Source organism: Hakea prostrata, chromosome 8 (genome assembly GCF_041222555.1).
Source record: "Hakea prostrata isolate BN-2017 chromosome 8, UWA_Hpros_2, whole genome shotgun sequence".
NCBI lineage: Eukaryota > Viridiplantae > Streptophyta > Magnoliopsida > Proteales > Proteaceae > Hakea > Hakea prostrata.
Window position 1 is genome coordinate 38606136 of NC_142607.1, and position 23507 is coordinate 38629642.

The window sequence follows — 23507 nt, forward strand, 5'->3', positions numbered from 1 at the left end:
TCAATCAAGCTAACGGACTTTATCAATGTTGACCACTTCCTCTCGTATTTTCCAATCGATATTTTAAAATGTTGTTGAAGCCGAGATGGAAGAATGGGTGAGGGCAAGGTCAAATGGTTAAAATCATCTTATTGTATTGATTATACTATTCATGGCATGGCTCATGCTGATCCCCTTCGTTTTCTATTCTAAAGAACTGAGGCATCAACAGATTCGTTTTCCAGAGATCCTGTGTCAAAAGAAATAGTGACGCTAGTAAACGGAAGTTGGCTCTAAATTGGAGTTGTCAACTAATTTACTTTAAAAAAAATGAAGCTCCGATTTTCAAAGACGCGTTCTCAGAGAGACGAGTGGAATTTTTAATATTCTTCATGATTTTTTTCTTTTCTAATAGTTGATCATTTCGTCTGTTAACTCCTCTTCCCCAACCTATATAAACCAATTTCAGTTCTGTCCCAGGAGGCCAAGACAGAGCACCGTTTGCCTCCTCGGCTTCCTTAGTTTCCTCTATTTTCTCTACGATAAGCTAGATCTCCTCTTGAATTGTAAACAGTACTTCACCTCCTTCCCCATTCACCGTCTTCTTGTGAAAAAAGCATGGAATTCGAACAAGCCATGGTTGGAAAGACCTACTGGCACCAAAAGCCAGAGCTTCATCACCATGACAAACATCCTGTGATGAGCAGCAATTTGTCCACCAGAAGTAGTATTTTGGACACTGATGATGCCCGTATCCATCGATCGGAGTCCTTTGGTGTGCACGACATGGAAGTCACCAAGAATGATTCTGCAGAAACCAAATTTGAGTGGTTACGGTCACAGTTGATCGGACACTATGTTGAATTCAACACTCCTTTTGGGAGACGCCTTCTCACCTATGCAGATCACACGGCCTCCGGTAGAAGTCTCCACTTCATTGAAGATTTTATTGCTAATAGTGTTCTTCCTTTTTATGGTAAGTTGATTTGTTTGAATTAGAGTATTGATGATTCATACTATTCATGAAGTAGGTTAAACTCATTCTGGTTACGTGCATGGACACAGGTAACACACATACTAGCGACAGCTACGTGGGGCACAAGACCACCAAGATGGTCAAGGACGCCACTAGATACATCAAGAATTGCTTAGGTGCAGGACCAGATGATGCTCTCATATTCTGTGGCTCTGGCACCACTGCTGCCATCAAGCGCCTTCAAGAGGTGATGGGAATTGCAGTGCCTTCAACCATGAGAGATACGATATTATCAACCCTACGGACTGAGGAGAGATGGGTGATCTTTGTCGGGCCATACGAGCACCACTCCAACCTCCTCTCGTGGCGTAATAGCCTAGCTGAGGTGATAGAGATCGGTCTTGATGATGACGGGTTGATAGACATGCAAGCTCTGAGTTTCCAACTTGAGTCTTACAAGGATTCCAGACGTCCTATGTTAGGTTCATTCTCAGCATGTAGTAATGTTACTGGTACATACACTGATACACATGCCATCGCCAAGCTTCTTCACCAGCATGGAGCTTTTGCTTGCTTTGATTATGCAGCAAGGTTAGTCAATCTAGCTACATCCTACTATTGTATTGTGTGCTTGAAAGCTATTCATATGTTCACTAAACAATCAAGATTCTATACCAATTGTTTTCTTTGAACTCCATATTGATAAGAATGATTTACCTGGATCTGTGCAGTGGTCCTTATGCGGAGATTAACATGAGATCTGGGGAGATAGAAGGCTATGATGCCATATTCATGAGCCCACACAAGTTTGTCGGTGGACCTGGTACCCCTGGCCTCCTATTGATGCACAAGGCGTTGTATAAGTTGAGTTCTTCTGCACCTTCAACTTGTGGAGGTGGAACTGTTGATTTTGTCAATGCCTTTAGTGAAGAGGTAAGCCCCCTCATCACTCTGATTAATCCTATATTTGCTACTGTCCAATTGGTTAATTACTTTATGGAGGGACTTATTAGCTGATTTATGAATGTGAATCAATTTGTAGCACACTTTGTATTACAATGACGTGGAAGAAAGGGAAGATGCTGGAACTCCAGCAATTGTCCAGAAGATAAGGGCAGCTATGGCTTTCTGGGTGAAGGACTTCATGGGTTACAGTGTTATTGAAAACCAAGAGCATGTCTACATCAAGGCAGCAATGCAAAGGCTCCTTCCAAACAAAAACATATTGGTGTTAGGGAATACCAGTGCCCCAAGACAAGCTATACTCTCTTTCGTGGTTTACTCTACCACCAATTCTTCTTCTTATGATCACAACAGAGATGGAAGAGGTAGCAAGGGTCTATATATGTGGGCAGAGTCAGGAAATAAGAGAGATAAACCTCTCCATGGGCCTTTCGTTGCAAAGCTCCTCAATGATCTTTTTGGAATCCAAGCTCGAGCTGGATGTGCTTGTGCTGGACCCTATGGTCACCATCTACTTGGTGTTGATGAGACTCATTCGCTAGCTTTTCGTGCTGCTATCCAAAAGGTGAATCCTTAGCGGCTAAGATCAATTAACCATTCATGCAACCCCATGAAATTAATGTCCACCTTAAATTTATTGTGACTGATCTTACTTTGAATTTGCTTTGACAGGGTTACACTGGTGTAAAACCTGGGTGGACCAGACTTAGTTTCCCTTACTACATGTCAAAAGAAGAGTTCGAGTTCATTCTAGCTGCATTAGAGTTTATTGCAGCATATGGTCAACGATTCCTTCCTCTCTACAGCTTCAATTGGAAGACTGGTAATTGGACCTTTCAGTCTAAAGCTTTCATGGAGAACATACTGGGGGACGATTATGCACCAGTAGACATTCCTCTAAGTGAAGTTAAGCCTGGATTGCAAATTAGAAACAACAGACTGAGGCATGGTGGAGATGATCATAGTGACAATCAGAAGACCAACGATGAAGTACTTATAAGCAAATATACCAACTACTTGGAGACCGCTAAATATGTGGCAAGTTTCCTCCCCAAGTTCCCTCCACATAGGAGGGTTCCAAAGGACATAGATCTCAGCCTTGCGCACTTCAGGGTGTAGGGAGAGTTACTTTTCTTTTTCTTCCTTGAGCATCTCCAAGTACAACGTTATATGATGTGTTAAGAATCCTTAACACTATATCTATTGATTAAAGATATTTCCTGATTCAAATTCCATTAATTTTGTTTTCACCCAATTTGTAATGTGTGTATATATAATATACTCAATTTGTATTGTAATTTTTTTTGCCATTCCAACAAACAACACAACATCTCTAGTACGAAGTGTTATGTTTATTAACTCATGTTTCATATTAGTTAATTTTGCTTTACTTGAATTGTACAGATGTGTCCCTATTTTTCTTTCTGTCCTTTTAAAATTTTTGTGGGAAGGTGGGTGGCACAAGGAGATGGTGGGGTCAAGGAATGAAGTGGCATTTATTGAACAAACACTAGTATGGGTGAGGGGGTGAATGCATTGGTATTTATTCAACAATTATAAATACAAAGCAACTTGTAAAAAAACTAATGAAACAAGGGGGGTGGGGCAAATGGGGTTGAGAGTTCCAATCGAATACTATTTCCAATATTGAGCATGGCGACAGCTAGGGATGGCTAGTGGCCAAATCCAGAGCATCCAAGGCATTGTTTCTTACACTGGAGTGATCCGAGGAGGAACATCTATATCCCTGGAAGGTTTGTCTGAACCAATTCTAGTTGGAAACCTAAGAGAGTGGTGATGCCGTAGGAGGATGAGAGACAACAAAACTTATTAAGGTATGCTCTAATTGGGAGAGTTGACTTTAGAAAGACAAATATGGTTGTCGTTCAAAAGGATCTTTTTTTTTCGGGGGGGGGGGGGAGCTGGGGAAGGGGTTCATTACTTTTCAATTTGGATCAAAGGGTGATATGACAGAGGTATGGAGATGCGGACCTTACAAAATTGCCTCGCAAGTGATCGAGTCCCAACGTTGGAGGCCTAATTTCAGTGTTAATACAGCTCACCCTATAAAGTACTAATCTCAAGTATTCATCACTAGCTTTGTTTCTCTTTATTTTTGATATGTTAGCGACAAAGAACTTAAATTTTGAATCATTCAAAACCAATAGAGATATTCAAACATTACCAATGAAACGGATTAAATCCATTTGCCATATTTTTATTGATTGTGATTGGACCAAAAGGATCTGAGCAGCTGGACCTTTGGCATTGAGAACCGAGTTTTTCTCTCAGAACTCCATGCTTCATCTGTACAAAATCTTTCCTTTCCAACCCCTATTTGTATAAGGCCTGAGTCAAATGGCTTGTTCAAGCTTTCATAATAACATGTTATTTTGTTTGGTTAGAATGAAACAATAAGGCCTTTAATAACACGTCCCCTGACCCCCAATAAAATTTGATCCAATGTTTACAAATGGGTAAATGATTTACATTAAACATGGGGGATCGCAGCACTAGGGACTTTTACTATCAGACCATTAGTAGCAATGAGAAATGCATTTGTCCTTCTTTACCTAATTTGAATTTGATTCTCTCTTAAAATCTTAATGTGTGCAGGGTTTCTTAATCACTCAAGATAGTAGGATGGATAGTAGGTTTGTTATGGGATGGAAACTTCCAGTTTGTCTCTAAGAGAAGATTAGAATCAGCTATACTTTTGGAAGGGATTGTCGAGTGCTTATGTTCTGAGTAGATCAAGCACAACTTTCTTACTGCCCTATACAGGAATTGTCATGCAACAAGGAAGAAGTCTTTGATCTATTACCCAAATTGAAACGTGCATGGCCAATTAACCTTGTTCCTTCTAAGACAGATATAGTATTTACAACTATGGATAGCAGCTTTTCTCTCTTTATACTTAGACCCCTACTAGACAGATTTAATAGTATGGTAGTAAATTACTCAAATGGATCCAATGTAGGAGGTTGCGATAATATAGAACCAAATGATTTATGTTACCTGCAGTGCCTAATTAATTTATCTTTCATCCCCAAAAGAAAGAAAAAAAAAAGTTAAATCCAAGCCTATTAGATATCACTGTAGATAGAGAGAGAGGAATCAAATAATGGAATGTTAAGCCCAAAGTGTAAAATTCCCTAGGATCCTAACTTGAAACCCATCTTGTAGGTCTAAGAACCTAGAATGCTAGTAGAAGACAATTGTTGTCACATCCCACCCAGCCGGATCCGGTCATACTAAGAATACCCGTGGGTGTGATACACCGCAAAATCTAGGTTCAGTGACAATTCCATAAAACATATGATATAGTATATATATATATATATGTGAAACCTGGCCCTAACCTTAACCCGGATACTTTTATGTTTGTAGGTCCGAAGACCCGAAGTGGAATTGAAAGTCAACTATAGGCCATATCAGTAGAAGACATGGTGTTCGACTCCGAACCTATGGAGATTGACGATGATGCCCCATACTTGACGACCTTGTTGGATTTGGAAAAGAGACTACACCTTGATGAAGAGAAGATTGGTTGATGACCTTAGAGCTTGGTTAGATATGATTTGAAGCTATTTTCCTATGCTAGGTAAGTTATTGTTTATGTGTTTAAAGTGTCATTTGATTCCGATAAGTGAAAGGCCCTCAAATCCCTGATTCAGGCTTTGGCGACAACCTGGGTCAACTGGGTCACTCAACCCAGCCAATCGACCCAAGTAGACAGAATTCGAACAAAATCTTCTGTTTAGGTTTGTGTTGCTATATATACCATAGTTCTTCGTATTTTTAGTATCCCTAGCCTCCAAATCACTTAGAGAGACTTAAAGGAACTCCTCTCCAAGCCTCCAAGAGTGTTGAAGAAGATCAAACCTTGCAACATTTCAAGTTCTTTCTCTTGTTCTTCAATCAAAGGTTAGTATTCACTCTGTTATGTTATTGATTTATTCTTTCTATGATCATTCTCTTCTCTGAACTGAGATCATGAAGGAGATGTTGCATCATTGCAATCATATCTTCTACAATCTCTTTTCATTCTCTATACTATGATCTTCATATTCATTCTCAACATGATTCTTATGATTTCTTCTTAAAACTATGATCATATTCTTATTTTGATTTCTTCTAGCGTTATAGATGCATCTCTATGATTATTCATATACTTAATTTACTGTATTCATATACTAGAATGAGATCTCATCATCTCTTTCATTTATAGCGTGTTTTCATTGAAAACTATGTTTTCTACCAAATTAGAAAGTATGATTCTAAATTAGTAAGTATTGGTTTTTATCGCCGTTTGATGTCTAACATGTGCTAGATAGTCTTAGAATACCGTGTTAGATATTCCCTCCAAGTTTTGTAGCATTCCGGATTGTGTAGGATAGGTTTTGGATAAAAAATCTGATTTTTGACTCGTACTATTCACTGGGTAGATTGCCTGGGTCGATTGAACCAGTCTACTCACCAGGTCTACCCAGCCAATCTACCCGCAGTAACAGAATGGGATTTCTTCGTCCGTTTCGATTTGTTTGATGCTTATTCTTTTAGAACTGCTTCCTAATGATTGTATGATGTTGTTCTAGGGTTTGTTTGCTAACCTTGGATCCATTCTCTTGTCCGTATGGAATATCTACGAATCTATTTAAGGTAAGGACAATTATTACCATATTAACATAGATTGCGTGAATCTTAGTTTATAAATTGAGAACTACTTAGATTTTCTACTGTTATGATAGTTTCTATTATGATATGAATGTTGCAAGTACAGTAAGATCCTATTTCCTTATTTACTTCATGTACTTGATCATGTATGAATACTTACTCATGTATGTTATTTATTCATTTGATGTTGTCTTATTATACTCTTTTATATGATGAGATATCTGTCGTGGATGATATGACTGATTTGGGTTGTGATTGTTTAGGTATGATTTGGGATCGGGGAATGTCCTTTTGACATTTTTGTCCTTGGACATCAGTGGGAATAATATGGGATATGTCCAACGTTACCCTTTGACGTTTTCCCGGATTATTGGTTGTCATACCTAGGACTTGTCTAGTAGTGTTTGGCTAGGATATTCCCTGTTATATCAGGCCAATTCAGAAGGGTATTGAGACTGAACGATCCGTGGTAGCAATGGGGATTCATGGGCGTTCAAGACCGGTAACCAACCCGTGAGAGGACATGAATCACATTGTGGGGGTCATTTATTGGTAGGGTTGCATTTAGTAAACTTGGGCTCATGGGCGCTCAAAACTGATAGCCAATCCATGAGGAGACATGAGAGCTTCTCGTCTACTACTTGTGGATGACCAATAGGGTTGATGAGTCCGTAGTCTGGGACTATGCTGACTCTAGTGTGAAGGATACCGGAAAGGATCGCCAGGGGCGAGGAATGGACGTATCTGGAATAGAGTTGATGTAACCAAGTATATGACTTGCATTTGGCTAGGCTTTACCCTGACATGCGCCAATATTTAGACCAAATGGTGATGTGAGAAAGAGGTGACCTAAACCCCAACCATGGAATGTCCAAGAGGGATGCAAGAACCAACTACCACCAGTAGACCCAAGATGCCAAGATGCTTGAGGGGGAGTGAATGACTTCCTAAAGAAGTATGGTGCTATGACTTAAAGCATGTCTACCTATAGAGACTAGCATGCATAGAGTTAGACTCATTCATGCATTATTTGTCTCATATCATACTGCATCATGCTATGTATTTGCTATCGTGTTATTTATGTTGTTATGGAATGACTTGCCTTGCTGAGTTCTCTTGAACTCACTCCTTTTGTACAAATATCTTTTGTTAGATTACTCTACAGGTGTAGATGACTATGAAGGCCAATATGAGGAAGCACAAGCTGAAGAAGTGTACTACATGCAAGGTGTTGGAAACTATGAAGATTACGTTGATGATTCCTCATGTGATCAAGTTACATACCATGATTAGCCCTACCGTGGAGTGGGAGCGTCTAAGCTTGATTGACGAAGTCTATGTCTATGAAGACGTTCTTTATAAAGTAGAATAGACTCTAGCTTAGTTTGATTTTATCTTTCTTTCTTGTCTTTAGAACCAATTGTAATCTCCTATTTACTTTCGAACTACATTCCACCGTACTCGTGGAGTGAGATTCCGCCTCACTCTACATTTTGATTATACATATATATTGGTATCATTTCCGCACTTTGATGATTATTTCGTTACTTTGCTTTGATCTATTAATTAATGTTGTTAATCTTAATTTAGTTTTGTTCTTGATTATATTTTTGTGAATGTGGGAGGTTGATTTCCTCGATACTAATCTTAGGGACTGTGGATCACACACTGGGGTATGTCAGATAGGGTACCGGCTGGGTGGATGTGACAGTATAATTAAAGGACAGACATAAATCAAGTTCAAGTCAATAAATTATCAAATCTAAAATAAAAGTCTTATAGTTGTCCAAAACCTCAAGTCAAAAACTAAACATCAGAGTTCTATAAAGGAAAGAAAGTCTAAAGTTTGCAGCGAAAAATATTCTAAGAAAAGATCTAATGGAAGGCAACTCCATAGGAACAATCCTAACATGAACAAGAAGCATCATGTGCATCCACTTCTTCTCCAATCATGCCCTCCTGGTAACCACTCGATAGAGGATCCTCAATGAAAGTGGGGTCCTCATAACCTGTAGAGAAGTCTAAAGAACAAACAAAAATATAGGAATGAGTTCACAAAACTCAGTGAGGTTAACTAACATCCATGTCATACATTCATCCGATTTCCACATCATAATTCATAAGATAATTTATAATATAAATAAATAGATGTATGATGATGATATGATGCTCCTAAGCTATCATGTAGTTTCTTAGGTAGACATGCATCGAGTGTAAACACAATCTTCTTTGGGCGGTCTCAATCTCTCTCCCTCAACAAGAGACGTCTATTGGGTTCTCCGTGGTTGTTGGGTAAAGTCTTATCGAGCCCTGGTTGGGGTATAGGTCACCACTCTCTCACATCACCATTTGGTATAAGTTGGCACATGTCATGGATAATCTTAAGCCCAGTGCAAGGTCATACGGTCTCGTACTACATATGGTCCAAATATCTCCCTAATGCCTAGTGCCCTTTTGGTTCAGTATCTTCCCACCTATGAATGGAATCCTCAACGGGAGGCATCTGTTGGATCCCATTCCTTAACCCAATGGTCATCCACATATAATGGACAGGATGCTCTCCATGTCCTATCACGGGTAAGTTACTGGTCTTGAGCACCCAGGAGCTCTTATTTAATATATGCAACCCTACCTCTCTATGATGTTAGTGGGCCTACTCGATACTCAAGACCCAGCCACTAACATCACGGGTTAACTGGATTCAATACCCCTACCGGAAGGGTAGTAGTACTTATAGGGATTTCTAGCCCAACACTTCTAGACACCTATCAATCATGTAATTTTGGTCAAAATGCAACCACATATGGTCACTAGGGTAACGGGAAAACCCACAACCCTATTGATAATACAAGTTAGGAGAATAATATCATTCCTCCTCTTTCATCTCATACATTATCATACCATTTTCATATCAATAATATAAGATTAAAACAAAAAGAGTGACACCCAAACAATAAACCTTACTTTCCATTCGCACAAAGTCACACCCAAGGCATATCATGATAGGTAGAAATAAACAACAATTTATATCAACAATAGAATTTAAAATAATAACAATTAATTATATAAAACATGGTTAGTCATTCCTCACCTTTCACTTTGATTCTTTTCTCCAAAGTCCAAAATTCACTCCCACAATTTGGTGATTAAAAGATAAATAAACCTATTCATGTAAGAGGATTAATAAATATAAATTAGAAATTAATTTGGGCTAAAAAGATATCCCAAAATCTTCCCACAAAAACACAATCTGAAAACTAGGTTCAAACTCGCCATTTTAAACCCAGTTCAATGTAAAGTCAATATTTCGCCACCAATTCAAAGTCAAATCGAAAGGAAACTTTGGAAAAGTCTAATTGGCAGAAAAAGGATCCTAATGATCCCTTCAATTTGATCCAATTCGATCTAGATCAAAAAGCCCTCATTTTGGCTCTCCTAAATAGCCCAAGGGCGTCTCAAAGAGTCAAAACACGAAATCTTTCGCAAAGATTCACACCATTAACTCTCATACTAAAGAGCAAACTCAAAACAAGAGTTCAAGAGCATCCAATAAACCTAACATGCTTCCACTACTGCAATCCCATAAAAGAAGAGAAGAGAAACCTCACACAATTGTGTTTAAATAGAAGGGTTTAAGAATTGTCACCTCTTTCAACGTTCCCACAATGATCCGCATCACAAAGCACCTTTGATTGGATGAGATCTACTCTTCTCCTTGGTTTCTTCTCTTCCCAAAGCCTTAGCCTCACTCTAGCATCCGAAAACACGTTTAGAGGTGAGTTACAATCTAAAATAGGGTTGAAAAACTCAGAATCGCGATTCTATCTTGGAGTTGGAAAAATGATGGGGGTTGGTGCAGTCGATTGGTCCAATTGACCAGTCCATGGTTGAACCCCCAAATGGATACTGATTTCGGTGATTTTTGGTTTGAATGAAAGGTCTTTCGATATCTACGTTTGGATACCTTAATCTCGTCAATCAAAGTTTCCATTGCTGATTTACGGACGTAACAAAATCATCTTTTAATGCCATCATGATTAACCTTCTCTCTTCTCTTAAAATCTAGGAGAGTTGTCGCGTCATCACAAGGGTCATCCATAATCATTTGGTCCACTTTAGAATCTTTGGGCTTGACTTGAATGGACCACAGTTGTCGCCGACTTGAAGCCCGAGTTCGCACTCCTGAGATCATGGGTTAACGGGTTAGAAATCCGGGGGATTTCACATTCTTCCCCCTTAAAAAAAATTTTTCCTCAAAATTGACGTACCTGAGGCACTAAAGAGAATAGGATACTTCGCTCGCATTTCATCTTCTTTTTCCCATGAGGCCTTTTCTACCTGTGTATTCATCCACCTAATTTTCAATAATAGAATATTTCGGAGTTGCTTGTCCTTATGGTCCAATATCTCAACGGCCTCTTCTTCATAAGACAAATTTGCACTCAATCCTTCAGGTTCCTGTGGTAATAGGTGTTCCAGATTCTTTATGCATTGACGAAGCATGGAAACGTGGAACACACTATGTACACCTGTCAAAGATGTCGGAAGTGCCAACCGATATGCAACCGGTCCCACTTTCTCTATAATCTCAAAAGGACCAATATATCTTGGACTGAGCTGCCCCTTAATGTTGAACCTCACCACACATTTCATTGGTGAGACCTTCAGAAAAGCTCTTTCGCCTGCTCAAAATTCAATATTTGTCCTGTTGTCTGCTTGGGATTTCCGCTTGGACTAAGTTGTCTTGATTCTTTCTCTAATCAAGTCAACCATAGCTCCAGTGACTTCTAGCAACTCAGGGCCCAAAACTCTTTGTTCTCCAGCTTCATCCAAATAGAGGGGACTTCTACACGTTTATCCATACAAAGCCTTGAACGGTGCCATGCCAATGGTAGCTTGATTTCTGTTGTTGTAAGCGAACTCCACCAATGCTAAGTGTTCATCCCAACTTCCACTCATATCAACTACACAAGCATGAAGCAAGTCCTCCAAGATCTGAATGCTTCTTTCCGATTGTCCATCTGTTTGGGGATGATAAGCTATGATCAAACTTAGCTGGCTACCCAAAGCTTTTTTTAGACTCTTCCAAAATCTTCATAGAAACCATGGATCATGATCCAACACAACACTCACCGGCACACCATGTAATCTCACCACGTTATCCACGTATAACTTGCTAGTTTGTCCATGGTGAAGGTAATCTTCATAAGAATAAAGTGCGTCGATTTTGTCAATCTGTCAACTATTTCCCAAACTGTGTCATTTCCCTTATTGGTTCAAGGCAAACCCATGACAAAGTCCATCATGATGTTCTCCCACTTCCAACTTGGCACATGGAATGGTTACAGAAGACCCGCATACAGGGGCGGAGCCAGGATTGAACATTGGGGGGGGGGGAATGTATGTGGGCCAATGTGGGACCCACTGTAGGTCCCATTTCAGAATATATTATTATATTTTAATGTGAAGTCTACATTAAAAATTAAGTAAATTAATAGAAAATTCATGAGTGTGAGAGAGAGAAAGGAATAATTTGAGAAAGAGAGAGTGAATACCTGGTGTGGAGAAGATTTAGGAAAATTCCAAAGTTTCCTAACTACTTCAATATTTTGTGAGACGTGTGAGAAAAAAAAAAGAGAGAAAAATAGGAATAAAAGAGGAGATTCATGAGAGAATAAATAGAAATGAAAATAGGAGAGAATATATAAGGAGAAATTCATGGATCGTGAGTTAGTTTTTAATTAGAATTTAACTTTTTATTCCTTAAAATTAGGGATTTAATGATAACCATTAGATAAAGATTATGAATGACATTTGTACCCATCATCTTTATCTTAAATTTTTATTTTTAATTTTTTGGAGGGGGCCAAATAGTGGTATTTCACATTTAAAGATAGAGAAATAAGGAGAAAAACAAGAATACTTACAATTTCAAAAAATCCGGGGGGGCCATGGCCCCCTCCGGTCCCAACGTGGCTCCGCCACTGCCCGCATATGGTGTCAAATGGCTTTTATCCTTTGGCAAGTTCCACATTTGGCCACAAAGTCTTCAACATCCTTTTTCAAACCAACCCACCAATAGTGCTCTTTCAAGTCCTTGTACATCTTGGTACTACCGAGATGCATAGAACACGGAATGATGTGCTTTACTCAAAATCTCTTTTCTAAGGTCTTCATTTTTTGGTACACACATTCTTCCTCTGTACATTAGAGCATTATCGGAGGATAAAGAAAACTCAATCACCTCTTGAGGATCTGAAGAAATCTTCTCTAGCTTTTCTTGCGATAAAAAGGATCCGAAGGCTTTAAAGTAATGATCTCTTAGGGTAGGCCTTGCTATCAAATCAGCAAGGATTACATCAAAACATTCCGGCACAATCTCCAATTCCAACTTCATGATAGAGTTCAACAAAGGCTTGCTAAGTGCATTAAGATTAATTACTTTTCGAGTGCTCTTCCTACTCAAAGCATCAACCACTTCATTTGCTTTATCCGAATGGTACTGGATATCACAATCGTAGTCCATTACAAGCTCCAACCACCAACGTTGTCTCATAGTCAACTCCTTCTAGGTGAAGAAGTATTTCAAGCTTTTATGGTTGGTGAAAATGGCTATTTTCTCTCCATAAAGTTAGTGGCGCCATATTTTCAAAGTGAAAACCACCGCAGCCCACTCAAGATCATGAGTGGGATAGTTGTGTCCATAATCCTTAAGTTGCCTTGATGCATAAGCTACCACTTTCCCGTGTTCCATCAAAACACAACCAAGACCGATCTTTGATGCATCCTTGTAAACCATTAATCCTCCATAGTTATTAGGTACCGTCAAAACCGGTGCATCGGTCTATCTCTTCTTCAACTTTTGGAAGTTCTTTTCACACGATTCACTCCACACAAACTTCACACCTTTCTTTGTCAATCTTGTCATTGGGGCAGATAACCTAGAGAAATTTTCAATGAATCTTCTATAGTATCCAGCAAGTCCCGAGAAGCTTCTAATTCCAGTAACCGACTTGGCTTGATCCCAATCTGCCACTGCCTTGACCTTATTTGGATCCACATTGATTCTATCCGCAAATACAACGTGAAAGCCAAAACTCACACTTGGAAAACTTCGCATACAACTTATTTTCTCTCAACCTTTGCACAGCAAACCTTAAGTGTTCGACATGCTCTTTCATATCCTTAAAATAAACCAAGATGTCATCAGTAAAACAATTATAAATTTATCTAAGACATCGTGAATTATCCTATTCATCAAATCCATGAAAGCGGCTGGTGCATTAATCAGGCCGAATGGCATCACTTTAAATTCGTAATGGCCATATCAAGTCCTAAAAGCCGTTTTGCATGTGTCGCTTGCTTTCACTCTCAATTGATGATATCTCGATCGCAAGTCAATTTTGGAGAAAATCGAGGCTCCCTTCAATTGATCAAACAAATCATCTACTCTTGGTAGAAGATATTTATTCTTGATGGTGAGCTTATTCATTTCTCTATAGTCGATACACATCCTCATACTTCCATCTTTCTTCTTCATGAACAACACCGGGGCTCCCCAAGGAAATACACTATGTTGGATGAAACCTTTGCCTAGTAACTCATTTAGTTGGTCTTGAATCTCTTTCAACTCCATGGGTGCCATCCTGTATAGAGCTTTGGACCAAGTGCAGCTGCAAGTACCAATTCAATGGCAAATTCCAACTCTCTTTCTGGGGGTATTCCGGGTAATTCATCATAAAAAACATCCTTGAAGTTCTTCACTACTTCAATGTCTTCAATGGACTTCACTTTTTTCTTTTCTTCTATGGAGGCACAAAGTTTGGCACCCCCAACTAGTTCCTTGACTTGAAGTGCTGCCACTATAGTCTTCTCACAATGTTTTCCCAAATCACCTTGGAATTCAAAAATAGGGCCACTAGCAGGATGAAATTGGACTTTCTTATCAGAACATGAGACAAAGTTATGGGACAAGCTCACAAGATTGCATCAAAGTCCCTCATATCCAACTTCACAAGTTGGGCATCTTGGTCTTCTCCTTCAACAGTTATAGGATAAGATCCAACTACTTCATCAATTTTTACTAGTGACCGAGTGGGTGCACTAACCACTAGTTCATGACACAATTTGCTAGATGGTAAGGAAGTACGCCTCACAAATGATGATGCAATGAATGAGTGTGATGCTCCAGTGTCAAATAACACAAATGCATGAACTGAAGCAATAAGAAGAGTACCTATTACCACATCATGACGTTGGTCCATTCCAGTCCCAATCAAACTATACATCTTTCCCGCCTGAGGTTGCTGAGGTGGCTTGAAAGAAGTGTTAGGTTGACTTCCTTTTTGCTGGAAAAAGAAAGCCATATATTCAAGTTTCTTCCAAATGAAGCATATGACCGCTACTTGACCTCGAACTGTAGTGGGCTGAACTACTGGTCTAGGGCCATTAATAGGACATGGATTAGGTCCTGAGTGTTGCGTAGTTCTAGCTAGCTGCCTTGGTGCACCGCTATTTCCATAACCAAACCCTGCTCCTCTTGGTTGAAATTGAGGAATGGGGTAAGGTGAAGGCCTAGAAAATCTTCCCTGATTTCTATTCACATAAGGATTGGGTCCCTTATTAGCCAAACTCCTTTGTAGTTGATAAGTCTCGCTTTCTACTTCCTCTATCTTCTTTGCCGCTTGCACCACTTGAGCATAACTCACGCCATGTATGTTCTAATGGTAGGTCTCAAGCCTTTTGAGAACTTCTTAGCCTTCTCCATATCAGCTTTCATGAATACCGGAGCAAAGAAGAAGAGCTACTCGAATTTCTATTGATAATCGAGAATAGAGAGAGGTCCTTGCTGAAGTGCCATGAATTTAACCTCCTTAGAGTCTCCTACTGATACCAGAAAGTAGTTCTGACATAAGGCATCCTTGAATACCTCCCATGTAATTACTTGATGTTGTTCTGCCAGAGACAGGTTGTGTGGCGTTCCACCAAGAATCAGCTTGATGTTGAAGCTTTTGTTCAGCACACAAGATCTTTTGTTCTTCATCAAACCTCATGTGGCGGAAGGCTTTCTCCATCTCTCTCAACCACTTGTTCGGAAACTAAACATCCTTGGTGATTTCGGTGAAGGCTAGAACATGTAACTTGAGGAAGTGTTCCATCAGTTTGTTGTGAGGTCCCAAACCGAAAATTCCATCATTCCCTCCTTGAGTGGAGGTTCCAGCACCATGAGCTTGTGGAGCTTGCCAGTTTCCTATGGCCAACACTCCTTGCATGAGTGCATTTATCTATGTTTTCTGTTGCTGCATCATGTTGGTCATGACATTAAACACATCCTATGTCGTGCTCAATGGTGGTGCATTGGGTAAGTCACTACCTTTAGGAAGGGGTGTTTTGGTAATCGGCGGAGAAACACCATTCCCTTCTTCACGGCTAGAACCATTAGATTGGTCTATGCCACCTCCATTTCCGACAGCTCAATTTCTCAAACTAACCATCCCGATAACACCATAAAACTTCAATAATATTAAAATCACAAACATACAAGCTTAAGACATCCATCTCTTGTACTAAACTCCAGCAAACAAACCAATTGAGCTAGTACAAGCATGAAAACCATTGGAAAGGCTTAAAAGATCAAAAAAAAAAAAAAAAAAAAAAACTTTTCTGGGGGCCGGTCACTTCACTTGACCGCCCCTCCCACCAAAAAAAAATTTTTTGACCCTCTTTCCAGTGACCTGCCGGTTGGGTGGCTGATTGACCGGCTGGTCACCTGACCTGGGTGGGGTCTTTTTATACGACCGCCCACGTCCAAAAATCACCTTTCCTCTCACTTTTTCAAATTTTTCACTTTCCTCTCTTGCTTTGGGGTGAGTTCTACTACACTTCTAGCTTAGATCTAGCCACGTACGATGCTCAACCACGAGATTGACGGCATTTTATCCATGAAACCAAAGGTAAGCTTCCTCCACATACCACTTTTGTGAGATTTCTCTTAAGTTTCGCGATTTTTGCATTTTCGTCTGTGGGGTTTTGAAATTCTTGTAGATCTATGACACTCGCAGTATTCTCTTCACTTTCCCATAATTTTTGGTTCAGATCTGCATGCTTTTTCATGCCATTTCGTGAAAAAACACTATTCATGCATTATTCACAGCATTGTTCACTTTACTGTTCATTGTACTTGAATTCTGAAATTTTCTCTTAAAATCAGATGGCTCAACGTGGTGGGGGTTGCAGTTGCATGGGAGGACCTAGTGTGGGCTGATGACAAGGTCGGGGGGTTCAGCGTTCCGACTTATTCGACACCTTAGAGGCAAAAACGTTGTACACCAATTCCTTCCAACACCACGCATTGAGTACGAACGGTTTGTCGAGCCGCTCCCAGTGGCACCATTCAAGGTAAATGAGAGATTTTGCAGCACTAGGGTGGGGCTGCATGCTAGACTTCGATGAGCCGGCTTTCCCGAGTTGATTCGTTGTTTCTACTACAATTTAACCTTTGCCAAGATTCCAGCTAACGGTGGAAGCACCGTACTCTCCATCAAATCTAGGGTTAGAGGTACGTTCATCCAATTTGACACTGAGTTATTAGCTACTATTATGGATGTACCGTATGTTCCAGATGAGATGAGGTGAATCCCACTCGGCGGTGGGGATGATTCCATCAATTATACCAAGAGATTTCTTATCTTTTCAATGCAAAGCAATCGTGAATGCGATCACATACGATAGGGTAGAAGTGTGCTTCCTTCCCCAAGACTTATTTCTCGTATCGTGAGTCGCAACATCTTGCCCAAGGGTGGGCATTAGGATGAGATATCGATCATGCATGCATTCATCACTTTCGCCCTATATGTGTGATATCCCATAGATCTTGCATACATCATTCAGTGTGCAATGATCCATAAGGTGAAACATCCCGAGCTCTCACACCTAGGGCACGAGCGTCTCTTGACCCGTATCTTCAGACACTTCGGAGTGGACTTTTCTAACATGGATGAGTTGAGGGAAATTTTGGGGGATAATATTGGGAGAAAAATTATCTCTCAAATGGGCATCTTAGATGGGCCCAACTCTCCAGTTTTCACAACTGACGGCGAGAGAGGTAGACCTCAGGAGCATGTGCCACCAGAGCGTCACATGGAAGTGGGTGAGTCTTTCCATCTTAGGAGGGCTCCACCAGCACCTATAGTTGATCCCGCTATGTGGGCAACTCTCTTGGCCTCACTAGGAAAGCACAACAGAAACGAAACTTTATGGGTCAACAAATTACCGAGATTCACATCAGCAGCAAGAGATGGTCCGCCGAATGAGAGACATCCAAGCCCGTGTCAAGCATTGGGAGAACGTCCTTCGTTAGTACATGCCCCTGCTAGAGCACTAGAGATTTCTTCTTACCTTAGTCAGTTTCATTATGTTTCAAACATATATTTTATTATACGTGTTTGCCCATGCTCTTCACTTAATTGGGTTGTAATATTTTAGGACTTAGTACTTTATCAGTTATGCACTTCAATATTTCATATACATTGTTGTGCTTGATGCTTTCGTTTAATTACATTGCATTTATGTTTCATATACTTATTTTATCTTATTCAAGTTGCATTCATTATACAACTATTATGATAATTTTTTTCTAAGTTCATGTTGAGCCTATTATTCATTTCTATTTGGTAGAGTCATTTATCGATTGATGACTCAAGATGCCCGTATTATATCACATAGAGTTAGGACTTGTATGAACCTAGGCTCTAATACCACCTTTTGCCCCACCCCCATCCAGCCGGATCTGGTCATACTCGAATAACCGTAGGGGTGATACACCGCAAGATCTAGGTTCAGTGACAATTCCATGCAACATATGATATAGTATAATTAAAGGACAAGAATAAATCAAGTTCAAGTCAATAAATTATCAGATCTAAAATAAAAGGCTTACAGTTGTCCAAAACCTCAAGTCAAAAACTAAACATCAAAGTTCTAAGAAAGAAAGAAAGTCTAAAGTCTGCAACGGAAAATATTCTAAGAAAATATCTAACGGAAGGCGACTCCATAGGAACAATCCTGATATGAACAAGAACCATCATGTGCATCCACTTCTTCTCGGATCATGCCCTCCTGGTAACCACTCGATAAAGGATCCTCAATGAAAGTGGGGTCCTCATAACCTATAGAGAAGTCTAAAGAACAAACAAAAATAAAGGAATGAATCACAAAACTCAGTGAGGTTAACTAACAACTAACATCCATGTCATACATTCATCCAATTTCCACATCATAATTCATAATATAACCATGCAATTTATAATATAAATAAATAGAGGCATGATGATGATATGATGCTCCTAACTCTATCATGTAGTCTCTAATAGACACGCATTAAGCATAAACACCAATCTTCTTTGGGGGGTCTCAATCACTCTCCTTCAACAAGAGACGTCTATTGGGTTCTCCGCGGTTGTTGGGTAAAGTCTTATTGAGCCATGGTTGGCTATAGGTCACCACTCTCTCACAACACCGTTTGGTATAAGATTTGGCACATGTCAAAGATAATCCTAAACCCAGTGCAAGGTCATATGGTCTCGTACTACATTTGGTCCGGATATCTCCCCTCATGCCTGGTGCCCTTTTGGTTCAATACCTACCCACCTATGAATGAAATCCTCAATGGGAGGCATCTGTTGGATCACATTCCTTAACCCAGTGGTCATCGACATATGATGGACAGGATGCTCTCCATGTCCTACTACAAGTCAGTTATCAGTCTTGAGCGCCCATGAGTCGTTATCTATTATATGCAACCCTACATCTCTATGATGTTAGTGGGCCTGCTTGATACTCAGGACCCAGCCACTAACATCACGGGTTAATTGGCTTCAATACCCCTACCAAAAGGGTAGTAGTACTTATAGGGATTTCTAGCCGAACACTTCTAGACACCTATGAATCATGTAATTTGGTTCTAAATGCAACCACATAAGGTCAACAGGGTATGGGCAAACCCATAACCCTAGTTGATAATTCAAAGTAAGGAGAATAATATCATTCCTCCTCTTTCATCTCATACATTGTCATACCATTTTCATATCAATAATATAAGATTAAAACGTAAAGAGTGACACCCAAACAATAAACCTTACCTTCCGTTCACGCAAAGTCAAACATAAGCATATCATGATAGGTAGGAATTTACAGTAATTTGTATCAACAATAGAATTTAAAATAGTAACAATTAATTATATAAAACATGGTTAGTCATTCCTCACCTTTCACTTTGATTCTTTTCTCCAAAGTCAAAAATTCACTCCCACAATTTGGTGATTAAAAGATAAATAAACCTATTCATGCAAGAGGATTAAAAAATATAAATTAGAAGTTAATTTTGGTTTAAAAGATAACCCAAAATCTTCCCACACAAACAAAATCTGAAAACTAGGTTAAAACTCTCCGTTTTAAACCTAATTTAGTGAAAAATCAATATTTCGCCACCAATTCAAAGTCGAATCGAAACGAAACTTTGGAAAAGTCTAATTGGCAAAACAAATGATCCTAATGATACTTTCAATTTGATCCCATTCAATCTAGATCAAAAATCCCCAATTTTGGCTCTCCTAAATCACCCGTGGGCGTCTTAGAGAGTCAAAACGCGAAATCCTTCGCAAGGATTCACACCATTAACTCTCATACTAAAAAGAGAACTCAAAACAAGAATTCAAGAGCATCCAATAAACCTAATATGCTTCCACTACCGCAATCCCATAAAAGAAGAGAAGAGAAACCTCACACAACTGTGTTTAAAGAGAAGGGTTTAAGAATTTTCACCTCTTTCAACGTTCCAACAACAATCCACGTCACAAAGCACCTTTGATTAGATGAGATCTCTCTTCTCCTTGGTTTCTTCTCTTCCCAAAGCTTTAGACCCACTTTAGCATCCAAAAACACATTTAAAGGTGAGTTACACCCTAAAATAGAGTTTAAAAACTCGGAATCCTAATTCTATCCCGTAGCTGGAAAAGGGATGGGGTTGGGGTGGTCGATCGATCCAACCAACCAGTCCATGGTTGGACCCCCAAATGGACTCAGATTTTGGTGATTTTTGGCTTGAATGAAGGGTCTTTCGATTATCTACGTTTGGATACCTTAATCTTATCAATCAAACTTTCCATCGTCGATCTACAGATGTGAAAAAAATCTTCTTTTAATGCCATCGTGATTAACCTTCTCTCTTCTCTTAAACTCTAGGAGAGTTGTTGCGTCATCACAAGGGTCATCCACAATCATTGGGTCCACTTTAGAATCTTCCGGCTCAACTCGAATGGCCCATAGTTGTCACCGACTCGAGGCCTGAGTTCGCGGTCTTGAGATCATGGGTTAACGGGTTAGAAATTCAGGGGATTTCACAGTTGTGGGCCATCAAGTAGAACCCGCTGGATTGGAACCAAAACCAATGGATATGGATGGTGATGATGAAAAATCAGGTACTTTGCTAAACTTTGGAATGATATCTTGCACAAACATGGGTGGATTGGGAAGGTGGCTTAAGAGCTCACGGGTGATGCATTTAGAAGGTCCCCAAGGCTATGTAAGACCCTCTTGTAATATGTGCAAATCAGAGAGACAGTGCGACGGAGCAACCACCCTGAGAAACCCCTCTTGGTGAAATTCTTTGGGTGGGGTTGACTGAAAGGCGTTTGTTGCCCCATGCGACCACCCCTAGTGTCCGCAAGTGAAAAGGGGAAAATTGGAATTTGAGATTTGTGGACCCCTATTTAAAGTCTTTTTTGCCCTATAATGTATTATTTTACTGGTCCATCTATCGAGAACTCCAGTAAGTGTCAAAGAAGCTGTTTTAAAGGAGGAAGTTGTGCAACCAATCCGAAAAGTGATCCATTATTCGTTCCATTAAATTGAAAGTAAGGCACTTTCCCTACTATTTGATTCTTCTCTTTCGATATTATTGATGAAGGATATCAGTGAGGGAAGATCGATTAGATCAAGGAAACATTAACCTTAATTGGATCTAGCAATAAGAGTAATTCTCCAACCGCTTAAGTTGCTGAATTTTTCTTCATTGGAAGATCTCTTAGAAGATCTAAATAGTGATATAGTTAATTCACTATTAGATTTGAGATCTAGGTTTCTTGGTGGTATTAAACCATATTTGGGGAAGGTTTTGATAACCTTGGGCTGATCTGAAATTCGTCAGAAGCAAGAAAACAAAGCCAACGAAGACCTCACCGAGTTGTTGTCAACACATGTGACAGGGGTCGCCCCACGCAACCACCCCAATCTTGACAAGTCAGAACAGGTGGGGTTGATTGGTAAGGTCTACTAGGCAACCACCCCCTATCCCACCCCCCTACTATCTAGGTTTTTAACCAAGGTTTTGATGGATGATTCTCTAATGTAATTATAACTTATTACATGAATTATTTAGGGTATTTTGGGACATGATAGGGCGTTCTTGGGTATTCTTTGGAAAGGTTATACTTTACTTATTAGGTGAGGCAATTCAACTATGTATGCATGTGTTTAAGGCATGAGTTACTATTCAATGTCCATGATGAATAATATATTGTTTTAATGTGCTTCTTACATGCTTATATGCATATGGAATTATATAGAATCATGTTTTATCTTAAATTTGTTGAATCATGTTGTGCTATAGATTGAGTGTGGGTAACTAAATGGTTGCATGGACTTGACCTAGGGTTGTGGCTTGACATTGCCATCAGAACCTTGGAATGGCCATATAGTTTATGATACCTATCTGAGGTGTCTACTTGCATTGGTTAGGTGAAAATCCATCATGTCATTACCCTATCAGCGGAGGTATTGAGCCAAGTGACCCGTGGTAGCAGTGTTCGGCTGGTGGGCGCCCATGACCGATAACCAACTTTTGAGGGAACATAATCGCACTATGGGGGCAATTCATTGGTAGAGTTGGATTCGTGGGCGCTCAAGACTAGTAACCAATTGGTGAGAGGACACTAGAGCTTCCCCCCCCCCCCATCATATGTGGATGATGAATAGGGTTAAGGGGAGGTGTAGTCCAAGTTGGTTGGACCCATAGGATACGTCAATCCTAGATAGGTAAGGATATTTAATTGAATTGATCGATGCCATAAAGGAGGTATTTGAACTTAAAATGATGTAATTATGTAGACGGCTTTGCATATGGATAGGTATTTCCCTGACACATGCCGATTCTCATACCAATGGTCATTGTGAAAGAGTACTATGGACCTAATCCCTAATCATGGTAGATGAGTAGACTGATATCCCTATACCTTGGTCGTGACGCCCAGTCTGGTCGGACCCATTGGGGTCAATGTGAGACTACCCAAAGGAGGCTGGTGGAGAATCTTAATGTGTGTCTACCTTACATTGCATAACATTCGATCATCGTTCATTTTCTCATTTTCTTAAATATGTAGATATATGTTGTTGATTGTCTCGTTGAGTTCTGTGGTACTCATCCCTTGTGGATTTCCTTTTTAGACTACTTTGATGGAACTATTTTCCCAGAGAGTTCGATGCTGGTGGAACAATATGATGAACCAGCAAGAGAGGACTTTGAGGCACACAAAGACTTGTGCCCATTTTTGGACTACTCCTATGGAATCCAACCCTTCTGAGCATCAAGAGACCGCATTTGAGAGTGTGACAGTTCTAATAGGGATTATTTATATTTTTGTTTGTTTAGTTAGACAATGTCGAGACTTTTAGAAAAAACTTTGACAAATGTAATCTTTCATTCTTCATCACTCTTCCTTTCATTTTGAGATTCTTTTGAGATTTCTTGAGATTTGACATTATTTGAGTTTTAGATTTGTTACTCTTTTGCTCATTATTATGTGGATTGGTTTGTGATTGTACAATGAACCTGATCTTATGATTGTAGATCAGTCCC

The 23507-nt window shown here is 39.7% G+C and overlaps 3 protein-coding genes across 3 annotated transcripts; 1 reads left to right on the top strand and 2 right to left on the bottom strand.

The window, feature by feature from the left end:
* Positions 1 to 480: 480 nt before the first annotated feature.
* On the top strand, positions 481 to 3233 carry LOC149007795 (uncharacterized). The gene is made up of 5 exons (XM_089166529.1): positions 481 to 955; positions 1045 to 1546; positions 1687 to 1888; positions 1998 to 2483; positions 2591 to 3233. Exons 1-5 carry the CDS (start codon positions 598 to 600, stop codon positions 3035 to 3037), a joined length of 1995 nt encoding a protein of 664 aa, XP_089022655.1. The 5' UTR covers positions 481 to 597; the 3' UTR covers positions 3038 to 3233.
* A 5267-nt stretch (positions 3234 to 8500) lies between these two features.
* Positions 8501 to 11248, bottom strand: LOC149007796 (uncharacterized). Its single transcript, XM_089167159.1, has 2 exons — positions 10864 to 11248; positions 8501 to 8604 (listed from the first exon to the last, which is right to left on the bottom strand). The coding sequence occupies exons 1-2, from the start codon at positions 11246 to 11248 to the stop codon at positions 8501 to 8503; spliced, it is 489 nt and encodes a 162-aa protein (XP_089023285.1).
* A 2973-nt stretch (positions 11249 to 14221) lies between these two features.
* LOC149007797 (uncharacterized) lies at positions 14222 to 14961 on the bottom strand. The gene is made up of 2 exons (XM_089167160.1): positions 14576 to 14961; positions 14222 to 14513 (listed from the first exon to the last, which is right to left on the bottom strand). Exons 1-2 carry the CDS (start codon positions 14959 to 14961, stop codon positions 14222 to 14224), a joined length of 678 nt encoding a protein of 225 aa, XP_089023286.1.
* Positions 14962 to 23507: the final 8546 nt, after the last annotated feature.

Excerpts from the sequence above, each read along its gene's own strand:
- LOC149007795 (XM_089166529.1), top strand. The coding sequence starts at position 598 with ATGGAATTCGAACAAGCCATGGTTGGAAAGACCTACTGGCACCAAAAG. Across the intron at positions 956-1,044 it reads TAGTGTTCTTCCTTTTTATG|GTAACACACATACTAGCGAC; the intron begins GTAAGTTGATTT and ends GCATGGACACAG. Across the intron at positions 1,889-1,997 it reads TCAATGCCTTTAGTGAAGAG|CACACTTTGTATTACAATGA; the intron begins GTAAGCCCCCTC and ends ATCAATTTGTAG.
- LOC149007796 (XM_089167159.1), bottom strand. The coding sequence starts at position 11,248 with ATGAAATGTGTGGTGAGGTTCAACATTAAGGGGCAGCTCAGTCCAAGA. Across the intron at positions 8,605-10,863 it reads TATTCTCTTTAGTGCCTCAG|GTTATGAGGACCCCACTTTC; the intron begins GTACGTCAATTT and ends ACTTCTCTACAG.
- LOC149007797 (XM_089167160.1), bottom strand. The coding sequence starts at position 14,961 with ATGGCTTTCTTTTTCCAGCAAAAAGGAAGTCAACCTAACACTTCTTTC. Across the intron at positions 14,514-14,575 it reads AGGGACTTTGATGCAATCTT|TGGCCCTATTTTTGAATTCC; the intron begins GTGAGCTTGTCC and ends TCATCCTGCTAG.